The 23,201-nt window shown below is 38.5% G+C and overlaps 1 protein-coding gene and 1 non-coding gene across 6 annotated transcripts in view; both read left to right on the top strand.

Annotated features, from left to right (window-relative positions):
• Positions 1-23,201, top strand: part of TET1 (tet methylcytosine dioxygenase 1) — a 122,006-nt gene that overhangs the window by 19,962 nt on the left and 78,843 nt on the right. For 4 of the 5 annotated variants that reach the window (XM_068982714.1, XM_068982713.1, XM_068982711.1 and 1 more), the window contains exon 2: positions 14,913-14,966. The exons of the other annotated variant lie outside the window; for it this stretch is intronic. In XM_068982714.1, the coding sequence (XP_068838815.1) occupies positions 14,913-14,966 (54 nt within the window). The remainder of the gene's footprint in view (positions 1-14,912; positions 14,967-23,201) is intronic. 5 annotated transcript variants of the gene reach the window in all.
• On the top strand, positions 8,887-9,020 carry LOC138088087 (small nucleolar RNA SNORA36 family). The gene has a single exon (XR_011145673.1). It is a non-coding gene; the product is annotated as a small nucleolar RNA SNORA36 family (small nucleolar RNA).

Here is a 23,201-nt window from a genome sequence, read left to right as displayed (position 1 = left end):
CTTTACATCAAGTTAGCAGTATTAGTGTAACTGAAATTTTGGTATTTTGCTAATAATTTATGATTTATTATTGCCTAAATAGGGAAGCCTATTGGGGCTTCCCTGGAGGCCCAGGTGGTAAAGAATCTGCTTGTAATGTGGGAGACCAGGGTTCAGTCCGTGAATTGGGAAGATCCCCTAGAGAAGGAAATGGCAACCCACTCCAATATTCTTGCCTGATGAATCCCAAGGTCAGAGGAGCCTGGCAAGCTAAAGTACATGGGGTCACAACAATCTGACACAGCTGAGTGACTTAACACACACACACAACAGTTTCTTAAACTTTTGTCACCTTTTGAAACCTGAAATTTGTAGTACAGGTTTTTGTTTGTTTGTTTTTGGAAAATCAAGTGCATTTCCTTCTCAAAAAATGAGAAACTAAAGTTTCTGTTACATTCTTTTTGGCAAACACATCTTCCATGCCCTCTCAAAGATGGAGCTTGAGCCAGCATTTCAGCATACCTCCTAACTAATGACTGGATACTAGCCAGATCAGATTAGGTACTTGGTGTATTTTTAGCTACTATGGAAAAAACAGAATTTTAAAATTTATTATTATATTAGTGCTTTAGTCCTGCTAAACTTTCCACATGTTTTTGGTTGCTAGACAAGAATTCCTAAGATTAATTTGACCCTGTTTCAATGATCCCAACACTTGTCTTTCATATAATGTTTCAAAAACGATAAAGTTAGAACTACAGCAGAGGGTTTTAATCTGGATGGACTTCAGTGCTCTGTGATGCCATCCCCTCAAAATTATATGCTTTCTGTGCATTTTTCTGGAAAGATGATCTTTAATTTTCATTAGATTTTACAGAAATGTAGATCATGTTTCCTACCCTCCAAAATAAAAACAAGAGAATCACACTAATCTTTTAAGGCTTGGAAGGAATGAAACTGACAACTGTTACTATGATTAAATTATACTAAGAGTTCTGATGTTCCTCCATTGTGAGAATGGATCTATTTATAACATTGTGATAGTCAGACCCGTGAAGCAGGGATGTCCTGAGGAGCAGCGCTGAGGTCTACAAAGGGTCTGGAAGAGTCCCTGCTACATATGGATGCTTAAATGTGGTGGTTATTGTTTTATCCTTGTGAAGATTTGCCTATCCATTTTATTACTTTCACTCATTTCCCTCTTGCTATTTGACTCTGGTTTTTTAGAGGAAAGTAGCTAAAGTCTGCAGAAGTAGCCAGTACATGCCATTTCACAGTATCTGCAAATGCATTTTTCCTGCTAGAGAATTAAGATACATTATGAATGAATTGATTTCACCATTCCCATGTGATACAGAATTATAGCTGTGGTTTCCGGCGAGACAATGATGCCACAGTTATTTTCTTGTCCTTGGATAATGAAAGGGTTTTGGTGTTTCTGCTGTATTCTAGACATTCACACTACACAGCTTATTTTCATATCATATTTCATATGGAACACCATTTTGTGGTGAGTTTTCTGTTAAAGTGCAAAAGTAGGATCAAGGCAGAAGGAAGTAGGAGGTTAAGACAGTGGAAGACCACAGTTGATTCAAGTCATGGACTGTTTTTTTTTTTTTTCCCCTTTGGAGTATGGTTGCTTTACAGTGTTATGTCAATTGAATAGAGTTCCCTGTGACACACAGTAGGTTCTCATTACTTATCTGTTTTATAAATAGTAGTGCATATATATCAGTCTGAATCTCTCAATTCACCCTCCTCCCTGCCCTGACTCCTTTCACCCACTTGGTGTCTATATGTTTTTCTCTATGTCTGTGTCTTTATTTCTGTTCTGAAAATAAGATCTTCTGGACCATTTTTCTAGTTTCCACATATATATGTGAATATGTATTTGTTTTTCTCTTTCTGACTTACTACATTCTGTGTGACACTCTCTAGGTCCACCCACATGACACCATTTTGTCCCTTTTTATAGCTGAGTAATATTCCCTTATTGGAGAAGGCAATGGCACTCCACTCCAGCACTCTTGCCTGGAAAATCCCATGGACGAAGGAGCCTGGTAGGCTGAAGTCCATGGGGTTGTGAAGAGTTGGACACGACTTCACTTTCACTTTTCATTTTCATGCATTGGAGAAGGACATGGCAACCCACTCCAGTGTTCTTGCCTGGAGAATCCCGGGATGGCGGAGCCTGGTGGGCTGCTATCTATGGGGTCACACAGAGTCGGACACGACTGAAGCGACTTAGCAGCAGCAGCAGCAGCAATATTCCCTTATTCATACGTACCACATCTTCCTTACCCCTTCCTCTGTTGATGGACAGTTAGGTTGCTTCATGCAAGCCATAAACTTCTGGAGAGAGCTCATCCAGTTTAGGTTTAGAAAGAAAAGTGTGTGTGTGTTTGTGTGTGTGTGTGTTAATTTCCTCTGTTCTTGGCAGAGTAAGTAACTTGTTTAGGAGTTGATACAGAATTGCAGGGAGATTTGTCTACTAGGCAACATAAAATTAAATTACATTCTTTATTCACCTAATTTCATTTTCTAGGGACATTTCTGGTGTTATATATATTTAAATGCATATTATATTTATATAATATTTTGTATTTTTTATCTATTTTTGGCCACATGACTTTCAAGATCTTAGTGCCCTCTGCCATGGAACTTTGGTATCCTAACCACTGGACCACCAAGGAATTCCTGGTCTTTAGTATATTTACAAGGTTGTGCAACCATTACCACAATCTATTTCTTATGTGTTCATCACCCCAAAAAAGAAACCCAGTATAATTAAGCAATGACTCTTCATTTTTCCCTCTGTCAGCTCCTGGTAACCACTAATCTGCTTTTTGTCTTTATGAATTTGTCTATTCTGGGTATTTCATATAAATGGAATCATACAATATTTGGTCTTTTGTATCTGGCTTCTTTCACTTTAGCCTAATGTTTTCGAGTTTTGTCCTCATCATTGCATTTATCAGCACTTTCATGACTGAATATTTTTTCATTGCATGAATAAGCCACATTTTGTATAAGCATTCATCAGTTGATGGACTTCTGGGTTGTTCCTACTTTTAATCTATTATGAATAATGCATTTACAAACAAATGTGTACAGGTTTTTGTGTGAAAATATTTTTCACACAAAAATATGTGTGGAAAGGCTAGGGAAATCTCTGAGTTGAAGAGGGTAGGGATCTCTCTGGAGCTGTGTATATTCTGAGGAGTGTAACTGCTGGGTCCTATGACAACTCTTTTTTTTATATATAAATTTATTTGTTTTAATTGGAGGCTAATTACTTTACAATATTGTATTGTTTTTGCCATACATCATCATGAATCTGCCACGGGTGTACATGTGTTCCCCATCCTGAACCCCCCTCCCACCTCCCTCCCTGTACCATCCTTCTGGGTCATCCCAGTGCAGCAGCCCAGAGCATCCTGTATCATGCATCGAACCAGGACTGGCGATTTGTTTCATATATGATATTATACATGTTTCAATGCCATTCTCCAAATCATCCCACCCTCTCCCTCTCTCAGAGTCCAAAAGACTGTTCTATACATCTGTGTCTCTTTTGCCTATGGCAACTTTTTGTTGCCAGACTGTTTTTCAAAGCAACCATATCATTTTAGATTCAACTAGCAATGTATAAGGGGCTAATTTCTCCACATCCTCATCAAAGCTTATTATCTGACTTTTTTATTATTGCCTTTCTAGTGGCTGTGAAGTGATACTCCAGGATGGTTTTGGCTTGCATTTCTCTCATTAATGATGTCAAGCATCCTTTCATGTGTTTATTGACCACTCGTGGGTCTTTGGAGAAGTGTCTATTTCAAGTCTGTCCATTTGGGCTGCTACAACAAAATACTGCTGCCTGGGTGGCTTATAAACAACAGAGATTCATTGCTCATAGTTCTGGTGAAGGCCTACTTCCTGGTTTATAACTGGTGGCTTCTCACTGTCCTCACATGGTGGAAGAGGCTAGGGATCTCTCTGGAGCTTCTTTTAGAATGCGCTGCTGCTTCTGCTGCTGCTAAGTCGCAGCAGTCATGTCCGACACTATGTGACCCTGTAGACGGCAGCCCAACAGGCTCCTCTGTCCCTGGGATTCTCCAGGCAAGAACACTGGAGTGGGCTGCCATTTCCTTCTCCAATGCATGAAAGTGAAAAGTGAAAGTGAAGTCGCTCAGTCGTGTCTGACTCCCAGCAACCCCATGGACTGCAGCCTACCAGGCTCCTCCATCCATGGGATTCTCCAGCCAAGAATACTGGAGTGGGGTGCCATTGCTTTCTCCATTAGAATGTAGTAATCTCATTCAATTCAACTGGTATAACTTAAGTATCTTCCAAAGGCCCAACTTTTGAATTCATTATATTAGACATTAGGATTAAAACAAATTAATTTGGGGGGGGGCACAAAAATTGTGTGGTGCTTGTCATCTGATATGCATCATGCAAATGTTGGTCGAATTGAATGATACTAGTCATGGCTGTGAAACTGGTGTGTAGTAAACATTGACATCCAAACGGGTTAATAACAACTGTTATGTATTGAGTACATACAAAATGCCTGGAATTGTGTTAAGAACTGAAATGCTCATTGTCTCATTTCATCTTTACAATAGTCCTATGACATGTACACTCATCCCCCAGTGTATAAAATAAGACAATAAGGCTTAGACAGGCCAAGTAACTTGTCTAAGACTACACAGTTGATCTTGGATTAGAGCCCTTGGCTCATATTTGAAGGGCTCATTTTAACCACCATGCCCTTGAGCAAGGGCAGCAATCAAAATGTGAAGAAACTGGAGGATTCAGAGAAGAGGGACCAAAATGTGGACTGGTTGAAGATAGCCATGCTATTTGTTGCTGCTATCTTAGGCCTGTGAAACTTCGAAAGAGATGTTGTATAAGAATCTTATAGGATCATTTTAACAAGGAGCACAGGGAATTATATTCAATATCATCTAATAGCCTATAATGGGAAAGAAAAAATATATATAAAAAACTGAATCACTTTGATATGTACCAGAAACTAGCACAACATTGTAAGTCGACTATACTTCAATAAAAAGTTTAATAATTTTATAAGCTCATTTTACAAAAATATAATTTTTTGACAGGAATCAAACATTTAAACTCTCTGAGTCTGCCAATCCCACTGCTTCTGTATTTTAATTTCAAGGTTACAGTCTTTTTAACCATCTTTCTAGCTCTTTTTTTTTTCTTTTCCATTTTTAGTTTCTCCTGGAGAAATTTTTACCCTTCCTGGACCTCATTCCTTTCTAAATTCTGGTCTGGTAATTAATCCTACACTATCATGGTAATTTTTCACTCTCCTGTGCCTCTGTACAAATGTTTTTATATTTTGTGTATTTTTTCTTTGTCTTAAGGAGTTGTTTCAAATTACCAATTCTGTTACAACTGGAAGTGAGAGTTTCACATTCTCTTCCCCACCCCCCACCACCCCAGCACAGAATCTTAGTGTCCTGAGCAGGGATTGATCCCAGGCCACGGCAGTGAAAATGCACCAAATCCCAACCACTTGCCTGCTAGGGGACTCCCTCATTTTCTTTTAAACTAATAAGTGTAAAGATAGGTTATATTCTATGGTGAAATTAGCATGCCCTAACTCTATCAGAAATCTTGTTAGTATTAGACTTATCTGGGAGAGGTTCCAATGTCCTGAAATACCGTTTGCTTGAATACCTCCATTTTTATATTAAATGAGTTTTTATTGCTCAATACCTTGTTTATTTGTACTTGTTTTCTTAATTAATGACAGACATTGTTCTCTGTTGCTGCAGTGGAACACCTGGAAGTCAGCTGCCATACCACAAGATTTTTCATAGCCATTATAGCATTTAACCCTAATGTCAGCTTTGTCCCTCATGGGGACAAAGTCTATGGGAGGCTAAGTTGCTCAAAGTCACACAGTTAATAAGCATCATTGGGATCTGGATCCCACCAGAGGATGAGATGGTTAGATAGCATCACCGACTCAATGGACATGCATTTGAGCAAACTCTGGGAGATGGTGAAGGGAGTCAGGTGTGCTGCAGTCCATGGGGTCACAAAGAGTTGGACACAACTGAGCAACCAAACAGCAACCAAACAGGAATATACTGATCTTGTATAATATCATATTTTAACAATATGTGTAAAATATATTTTATAAATATTTTATTTATTATTATATTTTATTATGTTATATAAAATAAATTATATTTTATGTGTAATATAACATCTTAAGGTAAACAGGGGGCCTGGAGGAAAGAATACTTCTGTTTCAAAAAAATCTAAAGTAATTTCTTTCATCACATGCATAGCTACAATTAGGGAATTGTTAGGTGTACTGGTCATCCCCTGCACCAAATCACTAAGGCTTCATTATGATTATTAGCAAAAGTAGCCCTATTAAAATATGGGTATATATTTCATAAAGTTAGAAACAATCACAGCATCAGTGAATGCAGTTTGACTTACTCTCAAGTGATGTGCATGAAAGAATTGTTGTTATGAGCAAGGAAAATATCAATTCATAGCTTATAAATATCTAGTAAAAACATCAAGGACCATTTATTTTAAACAACAAGAGCTACTGTGCCTTTTGAATAAGTATTTTGAAATTAGGTAAATCAAACAAATTTGGGAGGAAATTGCATTTTCTCAACCAGTTGTTAAGAGTATCTATGGAAATGCCATTACAATCAGTTAGGTTAAAACATTCCTGATAATCATAGGCAAGTTTTTCATTTAAACTTGCACAGTTAACACAAGTAGAAGTTTGTGCTCCATACCTGTTATCTAAGGTGCACTGTAGTGAAAAATAACCTTTTTGTTTTCTTGTTATGACAAATATGTCTCCTGATCCCACAAGGTATTCCTAAAGGGCTTTACATTGCAAAAGCTCAAAAGGATCCCTTCAGACAGTGAAATGGTATTCACAAGTTAGAAGAAATGTCTCTATTAAGGATTTCGAGAATCATTTATTTTAAACAAGAACTGATGTGCCCAGTATTTGGCTATCAAGAAAGTCAAACAAACTTCAGAAAAAGATTAATTTTGGGCATTCTATAATTATAGATATTATGGGCTGCATGGCAAGTTTTCTGTGTTTTCTCTCTACCTGAGTTAAGTTCAATGGAAAAGTTATTCATTGAGTCAGAGATTCCACAGGTGTTAAGCAGTGCCTCTGATATAGTTGGTGTTATCTGTTCTATTTCTGGAATGAACTAAAAAGGAAGGACTTCCCTTTCTCCAACCATCAGAAGAATCTGTCTAGTACAACCAGTTACCCAGATGAAAGAGTGACATTTTTAGGCAGACAAATCTTTCTTCTCCAAATATTGTGTGGGACTCTAGTCAATTAGCTAAAAAACTAAAGACATTAACCCTTCTGGAGTAACTGGCCTCATCTCAACGAAAACCTACATACACTTATTTTCAAAATATTGCTTTTCTTTGATTAGGAGACTTAGTTATACGTGGGAATATTTAACAGGTAAAATACAAGGGTTTCAGATCTGGGATAAACCAGTAATTTCTCCTTGTGCATGCTCAGTCACTCAGTTGTATCCACCTCTTTGTAACCCCTTGAATTGTAGCCCATTAGGGTCCTCTGTCCACAGAATTTTCCAGGCAAATACAGGAGTGGGTGCTGTTTCCTCCTGCAGGGATCTTCCCCACCTAGGACTTGAACCCGTGTCTCTTGAATTGACAGGGGTATTCTTTATCACTGAGCCACCTGGGAAGCCCTTAATTCTCCTGAAAAGGTAGCTGATATTTGTGATGAAAAACTTAACAGGAGTATCCTTGTTGGGTTTTGAAGGGACCAATAACGGAAAGTTGAAGGTTGAAATAGAAATATTTCGAACCTGAATGGTATAGAATTAAAGGTTGATTACATCTCTTCCTATGCATGCTTAATGACCAGCCAAAGATGGAGAAGCTCTAGACAGTCAGCAAAATCAAGACTAGGGGGCTCAGACCAGGAACTCCTTATTGCAAAATTTAGACTTACATTGAAGAATGTAGGGAAAACCACTAGGCCATTCAGATATGACCTAAATCAAATCCCTTATGGTTATACAGTAGAAGTGACAAATAGATTCAAGGGATTTAGATCTGATAAACAGAGTGCCTAAAGAATTGTGGACGGGGGTTCGTAACATTGTACAGGAGAGTCAGACACGATCGAGCGACTGAAAAATAACTACAATGCCCAAGTAGTAGTGTATCTATTTACATACATTTCTCCCCATAGTGTGACTGTCAATAGCCACAGTGCTCCCAGTGTCCTTGAACATGTTGTTACCTTCATCTGGGGCATGCACCTTTCTTCTCTCCTTCTCTGTTTAACCAACTTCTTACCTATCCTTTGGTCTCAGTGGAAATAAATGTCACTTCCTCTGGGGAGACTTCTCTAGTCTTGTATAGCTTTCTGGGCTCATCTCCATTCTATACTATCTTATAATTATCTATTTATGTCTCTCCTGAGATGGTACATTCTGAGGGGCTGGAGGGCAAGCCCAGAACATGTCTACATATTGAGAGTGCCCAACAGTTGTTTTAAAAACAACCCTAGTCTTCTAAGGATTTTTGGTTATTAAATTGGGGAATTTCATTGTAAAAACATGAATTAACAAATGAGCTTGATTTTCCTAAACTTAGGAGACACCTAGGTCTGACTTTTTAAAAAACTATTTGTTTTTTTAAAAAACAAATTGTATGTGCATAAATGCTTTGAGCTTCTCAGTGAAACAAAATATTTTTAAGATTTTGTTGTTAGATCAAAAACTGAGGGTACAATGTTCTCTAGAGTCAACTGTCAGCTTTCTTGCATGATGTAGAAAAGGAGCCTAAAGGTACAGAACTTCCTTTAAAAACAAAGAAACAAAGAAAGATTTCCAGAGTGTTGAGTTCAGTTCAGGGCAGCTTCCCTGTTCTGTTAATTAGAATTTGGGACATTGAAACACAGGCTAGGAGGGATAAGTGAATGGAAAGCATTACTCTATTCATATACTGCCTAGCCTACAGATACACTGCATACAAACAAATAAATAAATAATATTCATTATAAAATACAGGACAGACTAGCAATAAGAAGAAGGAAACTTCAACATGTCATTCACACAGGGGGAAATTTTTTTCTAAATCACAGCATCCTTTGTGATTTGATTTTGACAAAAAAAGAACATAGGTGATGTTACTGGATTTCTCTGTTTAAATTATGGATCTAGACTGTGATAGAGGGAGTACGACTGTCAGTTTTAAGTTAGTATGAAGAGCTGTTGAGAAGAAATTGGGGCAAGGTGATATTTCAGCCCCATTTAGTCTTGGGCAACATGGTTCACCTTACTGTCAACTGCCCTTGCTTGGCAACTGCAGAAGATCATTTTTTGTTCCCTTGTTCCTTAGTTCTAGCTATTGAAGAGCAGTTATTTTTACCAGCACTAAACAGGACTGCTGGAGAGAATGGGGTTCGATACTAGGCAGACCTGGCCTCTTAGAGAAGAAAAGGGCTACTGTAGATAAGCCTCAGAGAAGGAACTGGGGGAGGAAAGCACAGGGAAAGACTGTACCCATAATAGATCTCAATAATCCAGGAAGGTCTCCAGTGTTAGCTGTTCAGGTTCTTGTATCACACATGAAATAAAATCAAACTGATTTTAAGATCTCCGTTAGAACTGTTAAAGTATGAGCTGCTCTTTTTTTATTCTTGTTGATTGAAAATTTACAAAAGATGGTACTTGGAATATCTTCGCAAGGTTTCGCTGCAAAAGCCATGAGTCTCCAACAGTACATAAGAAAAGAAATATAAAATGATTTCATCGGAGATGAGACAATAGCTTATATTAGAAGGATTTTATGCTGCAGAGGTGTCAATATTGAGGCATAGTGATGAATTTAGAAGACTCCTCCTTGTCAGCATTTGTATGTCTAGTTTCTTGTGGGTGCAGAATTGCTTATGTTTAGAAATAGAAGTAGGATTTTGAAATTATTCATAGATTTACCTCTGAGGGCAAAAAATACATTTTTAAAAAGTACATCTGATGTAATGTTAATTTAAAATATGAATTAACATTTTAAAAAATTATGTATTTGTTTGGCTGCGCTGGGTCTTCATTGCTGCGTGGCCTTTGCTCTACTTGCCGTGCACAGGCTTCTCATTGAAGTGGCTGCTCCTGTTGTGGAACAGGAGCTTTAAGGCACAGGGGCTGCAGTGCTTACAGCTCCTGGGCTCTGGAGCACAAGCTCAGTAGTTGTGGCACATGGGCTTAGTTGCTCCATGGCACGTGGGTCCTCCCGGACTAGGGAATGAACCTGTGTCTCCTGCATTGGGAGAAGGATTCTTTACCACTGAGCTCACCAGGGAAGCCCCTGAAATACTAACCTTCTTGAGCTGCTGTTCAATGCTAGAAATGATGCATGTGAGTGTTCTTTTTTTTAAAAATATAATTGATTTTTAAAAATCATTTATTTACAGTATTAGTTTCAGGTGTACAACACAATGATTCAGTATTCTTTTTTTTTTAGTTCAGTATTCTTATACTGAAGGGTATGGTTTTGAAGACAGTTCCTTTAAGGTTATTTTGAGATATTTATAAATGTCTATTGTTGAGTGCTGAAAATGAGAAGTTATAGAGAGAGCTGTGCAAGATGGTTAGATTCAGGCTCAAGTTCTAACTTGCTATGTAACCTGAGTTAAGTAATTTCACTTCTCTGGGTCTCACCTCTTAGATTTATCTATGACCTAAATTTTCTCTGATTTTGTTTATTTATTTATTTGGCTGTGTTGAGTCTTAGTTGCTGTGCATGTGGTCTTTCTTCATTGACACACATGTGGCCTCTTTATTTGTGGTGCTCAGGCTTAGTTCCCCCCTGGCATGTGGGAACCTGTGTCCCCTGCATTGCTAGGCAGATTCTCAACCACTGGACCACCATGCAAGTCCCTGATATTCTTTTTTAATCTTTGTAATCATGTGATTTTGGGGGTGTGGGGGAGAGGGGTTTAAATATTTATCATTTGGCTGTTCTGGGTCTTAGTTGCAGCATACAGGATCTAGTTCCCAGAGCAGAGATGGAATCCAGGCACCCGGCATTGAGAACACAGAGTTTTATCCACTGGACCACAAGGGAAGTCCCAATTATGTGATTTTTTAAGAGAAAAGAGATAGAACTATTTTGTAACATTTGAAAGAATCTAGTACACTTGAGTTAATTACAAGATTAAATATCACCTCATGCAATGAGTTCCTTGTGACTAGGGTTAGGTTGGAATAAACAAATAGACTTAAGTAACAAAAATCAGTTTTGAGTAAGTAGGGCTACAACATCATGTTTCTTAGTTTCTTAATTTATCATTCAATAAGATCTAGTTGTATGTGTTTTGCTCTGAATAATAAGAGAGTGGAAATGGCTTCCTTGACCTCCACTCTCTCTGCTAGTAATTTCTGATTATTTTCTCCATCAAAGCTCACTATCACCTAAGCCTTGAGCTGAGATGGATAAATCGCTAAGTGTAGGATTTAGAACAGATGGTCACAACCAATAGAGGCTACCAATGTATTCTGTATTCAAACAACTACAAATTTTCATGGTGTAGTATTGGTTGGATATTTGGAGTTAATGTTAGCTATGATCACTTCCATTAACTGTCATTAGCTGGGATGAACTTTGGCTTTATTTATTAATTCATTTTACAGAACACTGCACATAGACCTTCGATGTTTGTTTTGCTTAGGTTACCAAGTGCAGTATTATGCAGTTTCATGAGTATCCCAGGCAGTGAAAATGCCTGCCCATGGGGCTTTAAAAAAAAATGAACTTCTCACCAGTGCGGATATTTAGTAGACCTAACACCCTGATCCTGATTTTATTTTATTGAGGCATACATTATGGATCACACAGGTAATAAAATTATTTAAAATATATAATTATGGAAATTCTCTGGTAATACAGCGGTTAGGACTCTGTGTTTTCACTGCCCAGGTTCAATCCCTGGTCAGGGAACTAAGATCCCATAAGCCATATGATGAGGGGAAAAAAAAAAAAAATATATATATATATATATATATATATATATCTTAATATATCATGATCACTTTACTAAACAGTGAGCAATCAACCTGAAAAAATGTTCATGCTTTTAAAAATTTTTATTCAGGTATTCAAGGGGAGAGACATAATCTTTAATTGAAATGGAAAACACTTTAAGAAATAAATGTTGGGCTATCCTTGCATGTATTGTTGATGGGAATTTAACATGGCAAAAAAAAAAAAAGGTGGCTTGGCTGCAGAAAATAGTTTGTTGTTTCCTCACCCAAAAATTAATCAAAATTTTCATATGATCCACTATTTCTACTCCTAGGTATATATACTTGAAAGAATTGAGAGCAGGGACTCAAACAGATACTTGCATACCCAGTGTTACAACAGAACAAATATTGCTTGATACTACTTATATGAGGTACCTAGAGCAGGCAGATGTATAGAGACAAAGTAGAACAGGAAGTTAACAGAAGTTAGGGAGTAGGAAGTAACTTCATGTGTACAGAGTTTCTGCTTGGGATGATAAAAAAGTTCTGGAAATGGAAAGTGGTGATACTTGCATAATATTATGAATATACAATGAATATATTATGAATATGAATGCTACTAAATTATACACTTTAAAATGGTAAAAATGTAAAATTTTTTGTTTTCTATATTTTACCACACCCACACAAGCCTCCAAAGAGAAAGAAACATAGGGCTGAAAGGTTTTGCACCCATTTTCAAATCCTGTTATATTTGGTCCTGTTTTTGACCCATTTCATGTTTGCTTCATTCCCCACAGAGAGCTTTTTAGTGTGGGCTCAGTGCGCTTGAAGTTGCCGTGGTGAACGTGGTTAGGTTACAATCCACTGGTTTTGCTTGCTTCTTACATTTGTTAAAATTTTTGAGGGTGAATGGGTAGGGGAGAGGTAGTTTAAAGCGGGAAAACAATGCATGTTGGATTTCCCATTCCAACTAGAAAAGCGTGCTTTTGTGGCAAACCGAAAGGCTAGGAATCCAGGGTGATGAAATACAGGCTTTCCGGCCCTCACTCTGTTCCTGATTTCTGGTTGTGGGAATCTGTTCTGAATCCAACTGCAAGTGGAAAACCCATCTTTGGCTGAGCAGCCAGAGAGGCCCTCCTGCCAATCCCCCAACTGTGCTGCTGAGACTTTGGCCCTGTGAGGATGGAGCTGAAGCTGTCTTCCCAAGATCTGTGCAGCTGTCAAGGTGGCTGTGATGGCACTGTGACTGGCCTCTGCACCGAATTTTGGCAGTGACCTTGAGACCTGCCAGCTCAAACAGCTGTCCTGGTTCTTTGTCTATTGCCATTATTACTTATCCAGGGGGCTGAAGGGAGGGGCTAGACTCCTCTGGCTCTGTCATTCCCAGAGTCTGGCAAGTTCCAGCTGTGGTGCCTTGCTCTCCCAGTGCCTGCCACCCGCTCGGCATGGGGCGGGGGGTAGTCCAGGTGTGCTGAGTGTGGGTGGCTGCTTGTTCCACCTCTGGCTCAGCTCCCAGTCCCTGGGAACCAAGTGGCCGTGTCTGATCATCAGCCCGTGCACAGACAGGCTCCACGTGGTGACCTGCTTGGCAGCTTTGCGGAGAGATCCTCGGTGACAGTTGAAGATCTTGGAAGGTAGAGGAGCCAAAGGTGCTTCTTATGTCCCAGAAGTATGAGTCCACTTTCTGGAAGCGACTAATTTCTTGGGGGAAATGAAGGTCATCAGAAACATCCAGAGCAAGAGAGAGAAAGCTTTTTTGCAATCGCCAGCCACTCAGAGTGGCAAGTGTATTCTGAAAACTCCTCCCCTTTCCTTGTCCTCATCCTGTCCTTTTCCTTTTAAGCGGCTTTATTATTATTTTTTAATCTGCCTTTGTCATTGGACATTTATTGACAGAAATCAAATTGCTGTGTTTCTGGGCAAAGCGCCGGCTGCAGAGAGGTGTGGTTCCCGAGGAATGAGACACGCAGCCCAACAGCTGAGCCTACAGTGTCCTCACATAACCTCCCTGCCTTAAATATCGCCAATATTTAGCCTTGCCTTATAAAGTAAAAATGCACAATACCTTCCAGAGTTTCAGCAAGCCCAAATGCCCCCCTCAGCTCAGTTATATCTCCTGTATGTTGGAGGCAGGGCCATGCACCCCCCGCACCCCAACCCCCCCGCGCAGACCTGCCCTCGGAGCCGCCAAGAGGTTACTAATCAGGGAAACTCCGCCATCGATCCGATGGTGGAGACCTGGGGATTTGTGTGCATTGTTTTTGCTGAAGCCTCCTGTGATTTCGGCGCGACCAGATCCTCTGCAGCGAACTCCATGTCGCAGCTTGTGGCTGCCTGTGTCCTGTGGTGAGAGCGGAGCCGCACAGGAGATCCTTTGTCTAGGAAGGCTAGGCAGAGAAGATCACTTTGGAGTTGCTAAGCTCTGCATTGCCATTGGCTGCACTCTTTGTGGGGCTGTTTTTGCAAAAGGCATGCCCAGCACGTCTACAGTGCTGGCAGGCCAGGGCTGCCTTTAAACACCATGATAATAATACCAAAAAGCAGTTTGCAGAACTGTTCCCCTGTAGAGGCTTCCTCTGCAGAAGCAAGCAAGATGGCTACCTCGTGGGCTTCGCTGTGAAGAATGCAGAGGCTAATTAAGACAGACTTTAAGGGGAAAAAAGGGTATTTCCCTACTTCATCTTTATGCAAGGCTTTTTTTTCAGTGACTTTTTAAGTATACATTTTACATAAGCTCTTTAGGTTCTGCCTAGCAAACATGTTGATGATTTTAGATGGGATAAGTAGTTTTATAGAGAAATAGCCAAAAAAAATTTGGGGGGGGTGGTGTGGGAGCTAATTTTTTTTTCTCTTAAACGGAGGCTCATTTTGCAATTTGATTTTTTTTAGGTTGTAAAGGAAAACAAGAGGCCCCAGAGGGAAAAGAAGCCCAAAGTTTTAAAGGTAATCAGCTATTGATTAAATCATATTTAATTTTTTTCCATTTCATATAGTATTTTTCTGTCACTGAGGGGTAAATTTGGAGTACAGTGGATATGAGTTCTCCCAGATTTTCAGTAGATAAATGAATTTTCACTCAACTAAAGTGTTCTATCTCTCTCTTTCTTTCTCTCTTTTTATATACTACATAATATGCATATTAGCATCCTTTATTTTCAACTCCACACAAGTCTGCAGAAGGAAAACTTTATATGCAAAGTGTTGTGAATAAAATTTGTGGCTTTTTTTGTGGCTCTCTTTGTAGCATCTGCATTTGTGGTGTTGCACCAGTGTGTAAACTTAAGCTCTTAAGGAGAAAGACACTGTTTAAAGTTGACAGCTATGATCCATTGTAGTTTTAATAGTCCTTCCATTAGACACTATTTTAAATGTGTGATTTTTCTAAAGGAAAAGATGCTTGGAGGTTTTATTTCAATTTAAAATGTGTAAGCCATTGAGATTTTACAGCCAAATTACAATTGCTTAATCCCAAATTCTCATTATATCATCATTAATTTTGGCATTCATGAAGCTGTAGGAATCAGTATGTTTCCTTTATTTTCTGTAATTTGCCTAATGAGTATTTAGTAGTTACCTAATTCAGTTATAAGCTAGCAGTCTGTGTTATGAGCTTTGTCTGGTATTTAGCAGGGTTAATTTAAAATCATATACATGACTAAAAGTTCAAGGCTAGCTTTAGTCTAGTAAATAGGTGCTTATGTGTTAAAGGTTTCAGGTAGTATGTGGCTATTCGGAATGTAAGTATCTTGAGCAGGCAACCTTTTTAATTAAAAAAGACATATTAAGCAATAAAATGACTGATCTTTAAAATTATATTGTGTATATATAATTAAAAATATCTTATCCTAATCTTAGTTTTTCTTTTGCAAATAAAGTGTTGGCACTCAAAGAGGAAGAACATGTTTGAACTATGGATGTAGCACCTTTTTTTTTTTTTCTCATCTGTTTCCTCCGTTGTGTATCTTGAAAATGCTATTGACATGCAGAACGAAACCTTGCATTGCTTTCTAATTTGTCTGACCACTTCAAGTTTCTGCTTCCTGTGTGTACACAGCATTGCCATGTACATTTTTCATCAACCCACAAGTATTTATTTAATATTTACCACACAGTCCGTTGTCTGCTAGGCACTGTGAAATGAATGAAATTGCTTGGCACAAATTCTCACTGGGCTTAGACAAATAGAATACTGGTTATTTTCAAGGTAAATTAAACCCTTCTCTGTTTTTCTTCTGCATACTGATCCACCTGCCTCCTGTTAATTTTTTCTCCTCCCCAAATTATAGAAGAATATCATTAAAACCCCTGAATGTATATCTTATTTTCTTTTCACATGTACTGAATTGGGTGTATCCATCTCAGGTATTTTGTCTTAAAATCTTCAAGTGAGAAATAGTTTTAGTCTTGCTCTTATAAAGGACTCGCAGATTTGTGTGTATTGGGGGTGGGGGTGGGGGTGAGGTGGGGAGGCAGGTAGAGGGGCAGGTTGAGGGTGGGTGGGAAGAGGGCATAGAAGAAAAGGAAGGGAACCGCATGGACAGACTAATACGGTCTAACCCTGGTAGCTAAGTCATTACCTCCCTTTGCCATGAGGTAGGGTTGGGCCTTGGGAATATTCTTGAATTCTGTTTATTTTGTTAGTCTGTGGGCGTCCTGTTACCTGAAATAAATTTCAGAAGTAAATATACTGTGTATTGCTTTTTTGAATCATGGCAATGAACTCTGACTTTTAAAAAGAAATAAGTGCTGTGTGTGGCTGATATTCATGTGCCACAACAAGCAGAACCAAATTGTTGCTCACTTCCTCTGTAGTTATCAGTTGTACAAGATTAAGGAAATGCTCTAAAAAGAAAAAATTAATGATTTTCTGATGCTGCCATTTTAAAATGTTTTCTTTAATTTTCTGTTGGGCATACTTTTTTGTTCTTTTCCAAAGAAAGCTTTGTTTCTTTGCACCACAGAAGAAATGCTAAGATACTTTCAGATTTCAGCTTGGTATGTGTAAAATACAGTTGAGCAAGTGTAGAATTTTTTTTTTTTTTTTGTAATGGCAAATTATTTAATGTCTATAAGTGTGCCTCACCCTCCCATTCCTGTTTTGATTTGATAGCCTCTCCAAACTGGATGTACCAGAGAAAACATGGGCGCTTTTCCCCAGCAGAGTTCGAAAGCTGTTAAGGCCCTGGTCCGCTGGACTCAGAAATGATTGCAGGTGCAGTCTTTCCACAGCAGGCCTTGGGACTCTCTGCTCAAGGAAAAAAGCCTGCCCATTCAACAGGGCTCCCGAGGTCTTCTGTTCTTCTGCAGCCTGGCGCTGGGGGCTGTGCTGCTAGCAATAGTGGTAGGCTCGGACCCTGCAGAAGTAGCCCCCGTGCACACTGAGGACCATCGTGGAGGTGAAGGTCTTGCAGCCTTCAGTGTCAGCTAGTTGCTTGGCAGTTGGCATGTTGTTCCCTGGATGCTGCCGCTCCGTCCCGTCCAACTGAGGCCTCCAGCCTGCCTTGACCTCCTAGCGCAGCTGGAAGCAGCCCCTGGAAGGGACAAGTTCAAGCAGAGAATATTATGTAACCCTAAAGGAGATGTTAAGGAAACGAAATCTGCATTTCAGGAGGGAGGGTGGAGGAAAAGCAAAACTTTCCATTTAGGATTTTATGGGTGAGGACTTACCATTACAGTCAGCTGCTACTCAGGGATCAGTGATGGGAATCTTCAGGTTACAGTTTTGCTTTTGGCCTTATGCCTGAGTGCTGCTCTTCTTTCCTTGGACTCTAGCCTCTAAAGTCTTCACATCTCTTCAGTCCCTTGCTCTTGGTCAGGGTAGCTGCTACCTGTAAGTATCCTGACTGATTTTCATCTTCATAATCTATTAGGAAGTAGTTGGATAAATGAAGAGTCTGACTAAGGAAACTGGGAAGCTTGTCTCATCCTACTGTGAACCTGCTAACTAAATCCTGAATCCAGTTATGGGTTAAAATTGCCTGTTGAGTCTCCCACCTTTCATCTTTAAATAATCTATTTAAATTGGTAATCTGTATTCATGCTGTTATAATTCAATATTTAGAATTATAAAAGTGATCTCACATTCCTGACTAAAGAGAGCATTTTCCTCTAGCTGAACGCACAGTGTCTGTTCAAAGTACTCTTGTGGCCAGAATGGGTATCAATTGACTGGGGGTTGAGGTTGGGGTGCTCAGCACAAACTCCTTCCCCACTGGTGTTAGAGGGCCACATTTCTGCCTTAACTCATTGGAGTTATTTTTATAGATGACAGCTTATTAGCTGTGCTTTAATTGTTCGCTTGATTCTTGAGAAAGGTAAATGTATGAGATGATTTCAGGCCGTGTTTCATAAATGTGTACTTATGAGTGGCTTGGTTTGGAACTCTTCTTGGCAGAAACCTGTATGTAAATAGCCATTGCTTTATGTTTTGGGGTAGAAGGATATATACCCTTAGAGAAAGTCAATTCAAGGTAACATCACTTTGGTTAGGTTGTCAGTCATTGTCTCTGGAGAAAATCAGATTGCGCAGTTAGTTGAAAATATTGGGGAGAATTTAAGAAAGGGATTTTTTTTTTAAAGGGTGAGGGTAGGATTCAGAAAAATCTAGGGATGACAAAGCATCCTAGGGCTAAGGACAGCAGACAAATTGCCACTCCTAGGCCAGAAGGGATAAGGGCTTGGGAGCAGAAAGTCAGGTAGAATAGCTGTCGCTAAATAGAACAGGACTATTCTATTGTGTGGCCTATGGTAATAGGATCTTTCTTCAGCAACAAAGTCATGGGGAGATGGGTATGGAAACATATACTCTGCCCTCCAGTTTCTTGCTGCTTTCATTGGTTTATCCCAACCAGAACCCAAAAAGAGAAAGGGAGCCTACTAATGAGATATATCTTGGTCAGCCTCCTGTGTCTTATAAGAGGATGTAGAAGATGGAGTGGGGACCTGAAGGGACAAATAAAATATATTCAGCATCACTAAATGACCACAGGGACAGTATTGTAGGGTCAAAACAGAACCATGATTATGTAAGAAAGTAACACTGACAGGGTTGGGTAAAGTTTATATAAGAACTCTATACTATTTTTGCAACTTATCTGAAAACCTAAAATCATGTCAGCATAAAAAGTGTGGGTATCCCTGAGGGTGAACTGCATTTATACATTCTGTAATTTCTTGACTGGTAAGAAACATTTTCTAGCTATTTGGTTATAAAATATCATCAAAGTATTATATTTTGAACAAATACAAAGAAATATCAGGGGATATTAAACCAGGAACTTGTCTACAAATGATTTAGAAAATAAAGAAAACAGAAAACTTAGTGATCTTCCTGCTAGCTTCTGTGCTCGTAGCCCTGCTCTTCAATGCTTCCTTCCTTCCTTGATGATGCTGATAAAAGAAGAAGTGGTTGAGGGGGCAGGGAGGTATGGAATGAGGGGAAATAAGACATGTCTCACTAAGAGAAGGACAAGATAATGGCATGTAGCTATACTGATTAGTCTTTTTGAAACGTTTTGAAAGGAGAATCAAATCATAAATGTATCACGTTTCATATGTGATCTTGATTTACATGACAGTGATATTCAAAATATTTTAGTACCATCATTTCCTGGCACACAGTTAATGCTCAATGAGTCTTCTTTCTTGAAAAACAGTATTATCAACATTCAGTCAATATTTTTTTAGCCCGTACTAAATGCTGGGCTGCAATGGTGTATAAGTCCAAAGTGATCTCTGCCCTCAATGAGATTGAGGGCAAAAAAAAAAAAGACAAATTAATAAATTACAAATTGTGGTATATACTTTGAGGGAGAAAAACAAACCAAAAAAATTTCCAAGATAGAGCAAAACACCCCCTAGGGAAATTTACTTGATACCTTTGAAAATTATTTACTTCATTTGTAAATTGTTACCTACACTAGTGAGGGTTCAAAGGTACCAAATTAGATACAATTGAGTTACCTTGTTTATCTTAAAAACTCATTAAGCCACTAGAAATGAAAGATAACAAGGTTACTAAAGCTTTGTCTCTGCACACTTATCTACAACTTTGTTTCAGTTGGTTAAATCATTGGTAAAGTGATAAACTTTTCTTAAGTCTAGTTACAAAGTAACTTTCCATGACTTGTAGCAGCAACATGCTGCAAATTCTAGTGACATCATATAGTGATCTTGATGGTTATTGGGGGGAGGGGGAGGTATCAGTTTAGTTCAGTTCAGTCGCTCAGTCGTGTCCAACTCTTTGCGACCCCATGAATCGCAGCATGCCAGGCCTCTCTGTCCATCGCCAACTCCCGGAGTTCACTCAGACTCTCGTCCATCAAGTCAGTGATGCCATCCAGGCATCTCATCCTCTGTCATCCTCTTCTCCTCCTGCCCCCAATCCCTCCCAGCATCAAAGTCTTTTCCAATGAGTCAACTCTTCGCATGAGGTGGCCAAAGTACTGGAGTTTCAGCTTTAGCATCATTCCTTCCAAAGAAATCCCGGGGTTGATGGGGAGGCATAGTGATAGTTTTTGTGTGTTTTGTTTTTGTTTTAACATTTTTGGCCACACTACATGGCATGTGAAATCTTAGTTCTCTCACCAGGAAACTGAACCTTTACCCTGTGCAGTTGAAGCTCAGAATTCTAACTACTAGACCACTGGGAAGTCCTATGATAGTCTTACATAGTCCCAGGCAAGGAATCCCAGACATCTGAATGGAACAGACCATCAGGAGGGAAAAATTCAGAGTGAGTGGTAAGAGTATCCGCAAAGGGATACCAGCTTTAAAAACAACAATCACAAAAGAAAACCCCACAAATGTATATGTTGGAAGAAGATAATCTTAGCGTATAAGGTGATCATATAAAACTTAAGAATGTAGCTTTATAATTCAACAACACATGGTCCTTATTTTCCTCCTTATGTCATATTCTGGCAAAAACTATCAAAGATGTGTGCTCATTCATCAATGTTTATTCACACGCTCAAAGGCACACATGGGGCTTCTGGTTTGCATATCCAGAAATTGTAACATAGCATTTTGCCCAGGGATGATGAGACTGATTTCAGGGCTGAGTTCTCACTAAGCCAACTCACACACAGTCAAGTCATTCATTTATCACTGGAACATGAACATTTCCAGTGATTCAAGACTCATGTCCATTTTGTAATTTCTAGGAATGATCCCAAACAGAATGAGAGTGAATAGAAGCCAAGTAGGGTAAATAGGCTTGAAGAAAATTTCATTCAGGCTACAAAAAAAGTCTGTTGAATTCTTCTGAGCTCAGAAAAGAACATATGCTTTGTGTCTCGAATCCTTATGCTCATCTGATAATGTGTTTGTGTTTTGATAGAGCTAGATTTATACTGTTTTCTGATGTCTGCCTTCTTTACTGTATAGCTCTCCATGTGTTGGCTAGAATATCATCTCAATAGACAGGGGAAAAGAGCCAAAATAGGAACTGTTAGTTAAATTTTTGTTAAAACCTTACTAGTGTCTGAAATCATCTTCAAGTGGTAGTTAATTTGATAATGGAATGCCTTTCAGTATTCAAATGTGTCATAAAAATATGTTTTTAAAGATGTGATGGCAAGATTTGCCCACTGTAGTGGCTTATTCAAGAGAAAGAAGATTACAGTGTCATTCTTTAACCTGTTCTTGTGCTTCATAGTTTTAAATACTTTTATTCCTTTTTGAACTAAAAACAGGACTTTCTGCACTTGAAAAATTTTAAGGGAAGAGATGGTACAGTTTTATTATGTCTATAATTTAGTGATATATGAATCTGATTAAAGCATAGGTTCTTTTCATGGTTTTAGAGAACCAGATGTTAAATAATAAACTTATTTTAGGAAATTAGTTATTTTTAAGTAACAAAACTATTTATTTTAAACATTATATTGTGTGTTGTTTAATTTTAAATTTAGTACACAAAAATACACATAGGATCATAAGATAGTTCTGCTGCCGCTGCTGCTGCTAAGTCACTTCAGTCGTGTCTGACTCTGTGCGACCCCATAGACGGTAGCCCACCAGGCTCCCCCGTCCCTGGGATTCTCCAGGCAAGAACACTGGAGTGGGTTGCTATTTCCTTCTCCAACATAAACAAATTATTTAATACATGTTACATTGCTTAGGATAGCTGGACACATAGAAATTTCTCAGTTAGTGGTATTATTATTAAATCTAAAAATATAATTTATCCTACTAAAAATATTAAGTGAGCCTTTAAGAAAATGTGTATTTTTTTTAACCAGTATATTCACTTTCTTTATATCCCCCAAAGCCTTTCCTTTCTTTTTAAAAATGTCATTTCTGCTTTTTGTAAATGAGAAGTATCAGAAAGAAGACTTTAAACCTTGAAAATACTAAATTTCTCTTTCCCCCTTTTTTTATATGTTTATATTTTATAGAATCAATAATTCTATAATAAAGACTAGAATATCATCAGTATGAAAAATAATCTCACAATTGATGATGAGTTTCTATTATAGAATTCAGCTGCACAATGGAGATAAACATAGAGAATAGACTTACAGACATGGTGTGGCGGGGAGGAGAAGGTGGGATGTATGGAGAGAGTGACATGGAAACATACATTATTGTATGTAATATAGCCAATGGGAATTTGCCCTATGATTCAGGGAAAGTTCTGTAACAACTTAGAAGGGTGGGATGGGGAGGGATGTGGTGAGAGGCTCAAAAGGGAGGGCACGTATATATACTTATGACTGATTTATATTGATGTTCGGCAGAAGCCAACACAATGCTATAAAGCAATTATCCATCAATTAAAAATAAACAGATTAAAAAAAACTTCAGCTGCAAAGAAAAATGTGGACTAGGATGAACACTTGAAATAGGATATAAGTTATAGCGTGGTTTGCAAGTTATATACCTTAAGCATGATTTCTTCTAGATAAGAATCACATGAGAATGTTCTCACTCAGTTGTCACAAAGTTTAAATATCTTAAATATCTGAATATTTTTTTCTTGGAAAAATATTTTTATTCATACTTATTATCTTGTGTGTTCATTCTACTTTAGAAAGGAGGAAAATCTAATAACTGTTTATTCCATTTCTTGAAATAAGTTTAACTAATGTTATTTTAGATGTAACTTCTCTGATAATAGAAAACACAGATCTGAAATTTTCTTGAATATGTATTTTTTGACTTTTTGCCACTTGG

This window comes from Capricornis sumatraensis, chromosome 10 (assembly GCF_032405125.1).
Source record: "Capricornis sumatraensis isolate serow.1 chromosome 10, serow.2, whole genome shotgun sequence".
Lineage (NCBI taxonomy): Eukaryota > Metazoa > Chordata > Mammalia > Artiodactyla > Bovidae > Capricornis > Capricornis sumatraensis.
This window is presented reverse-complemented; position numbering and strand designations above follow the sequence as displayed.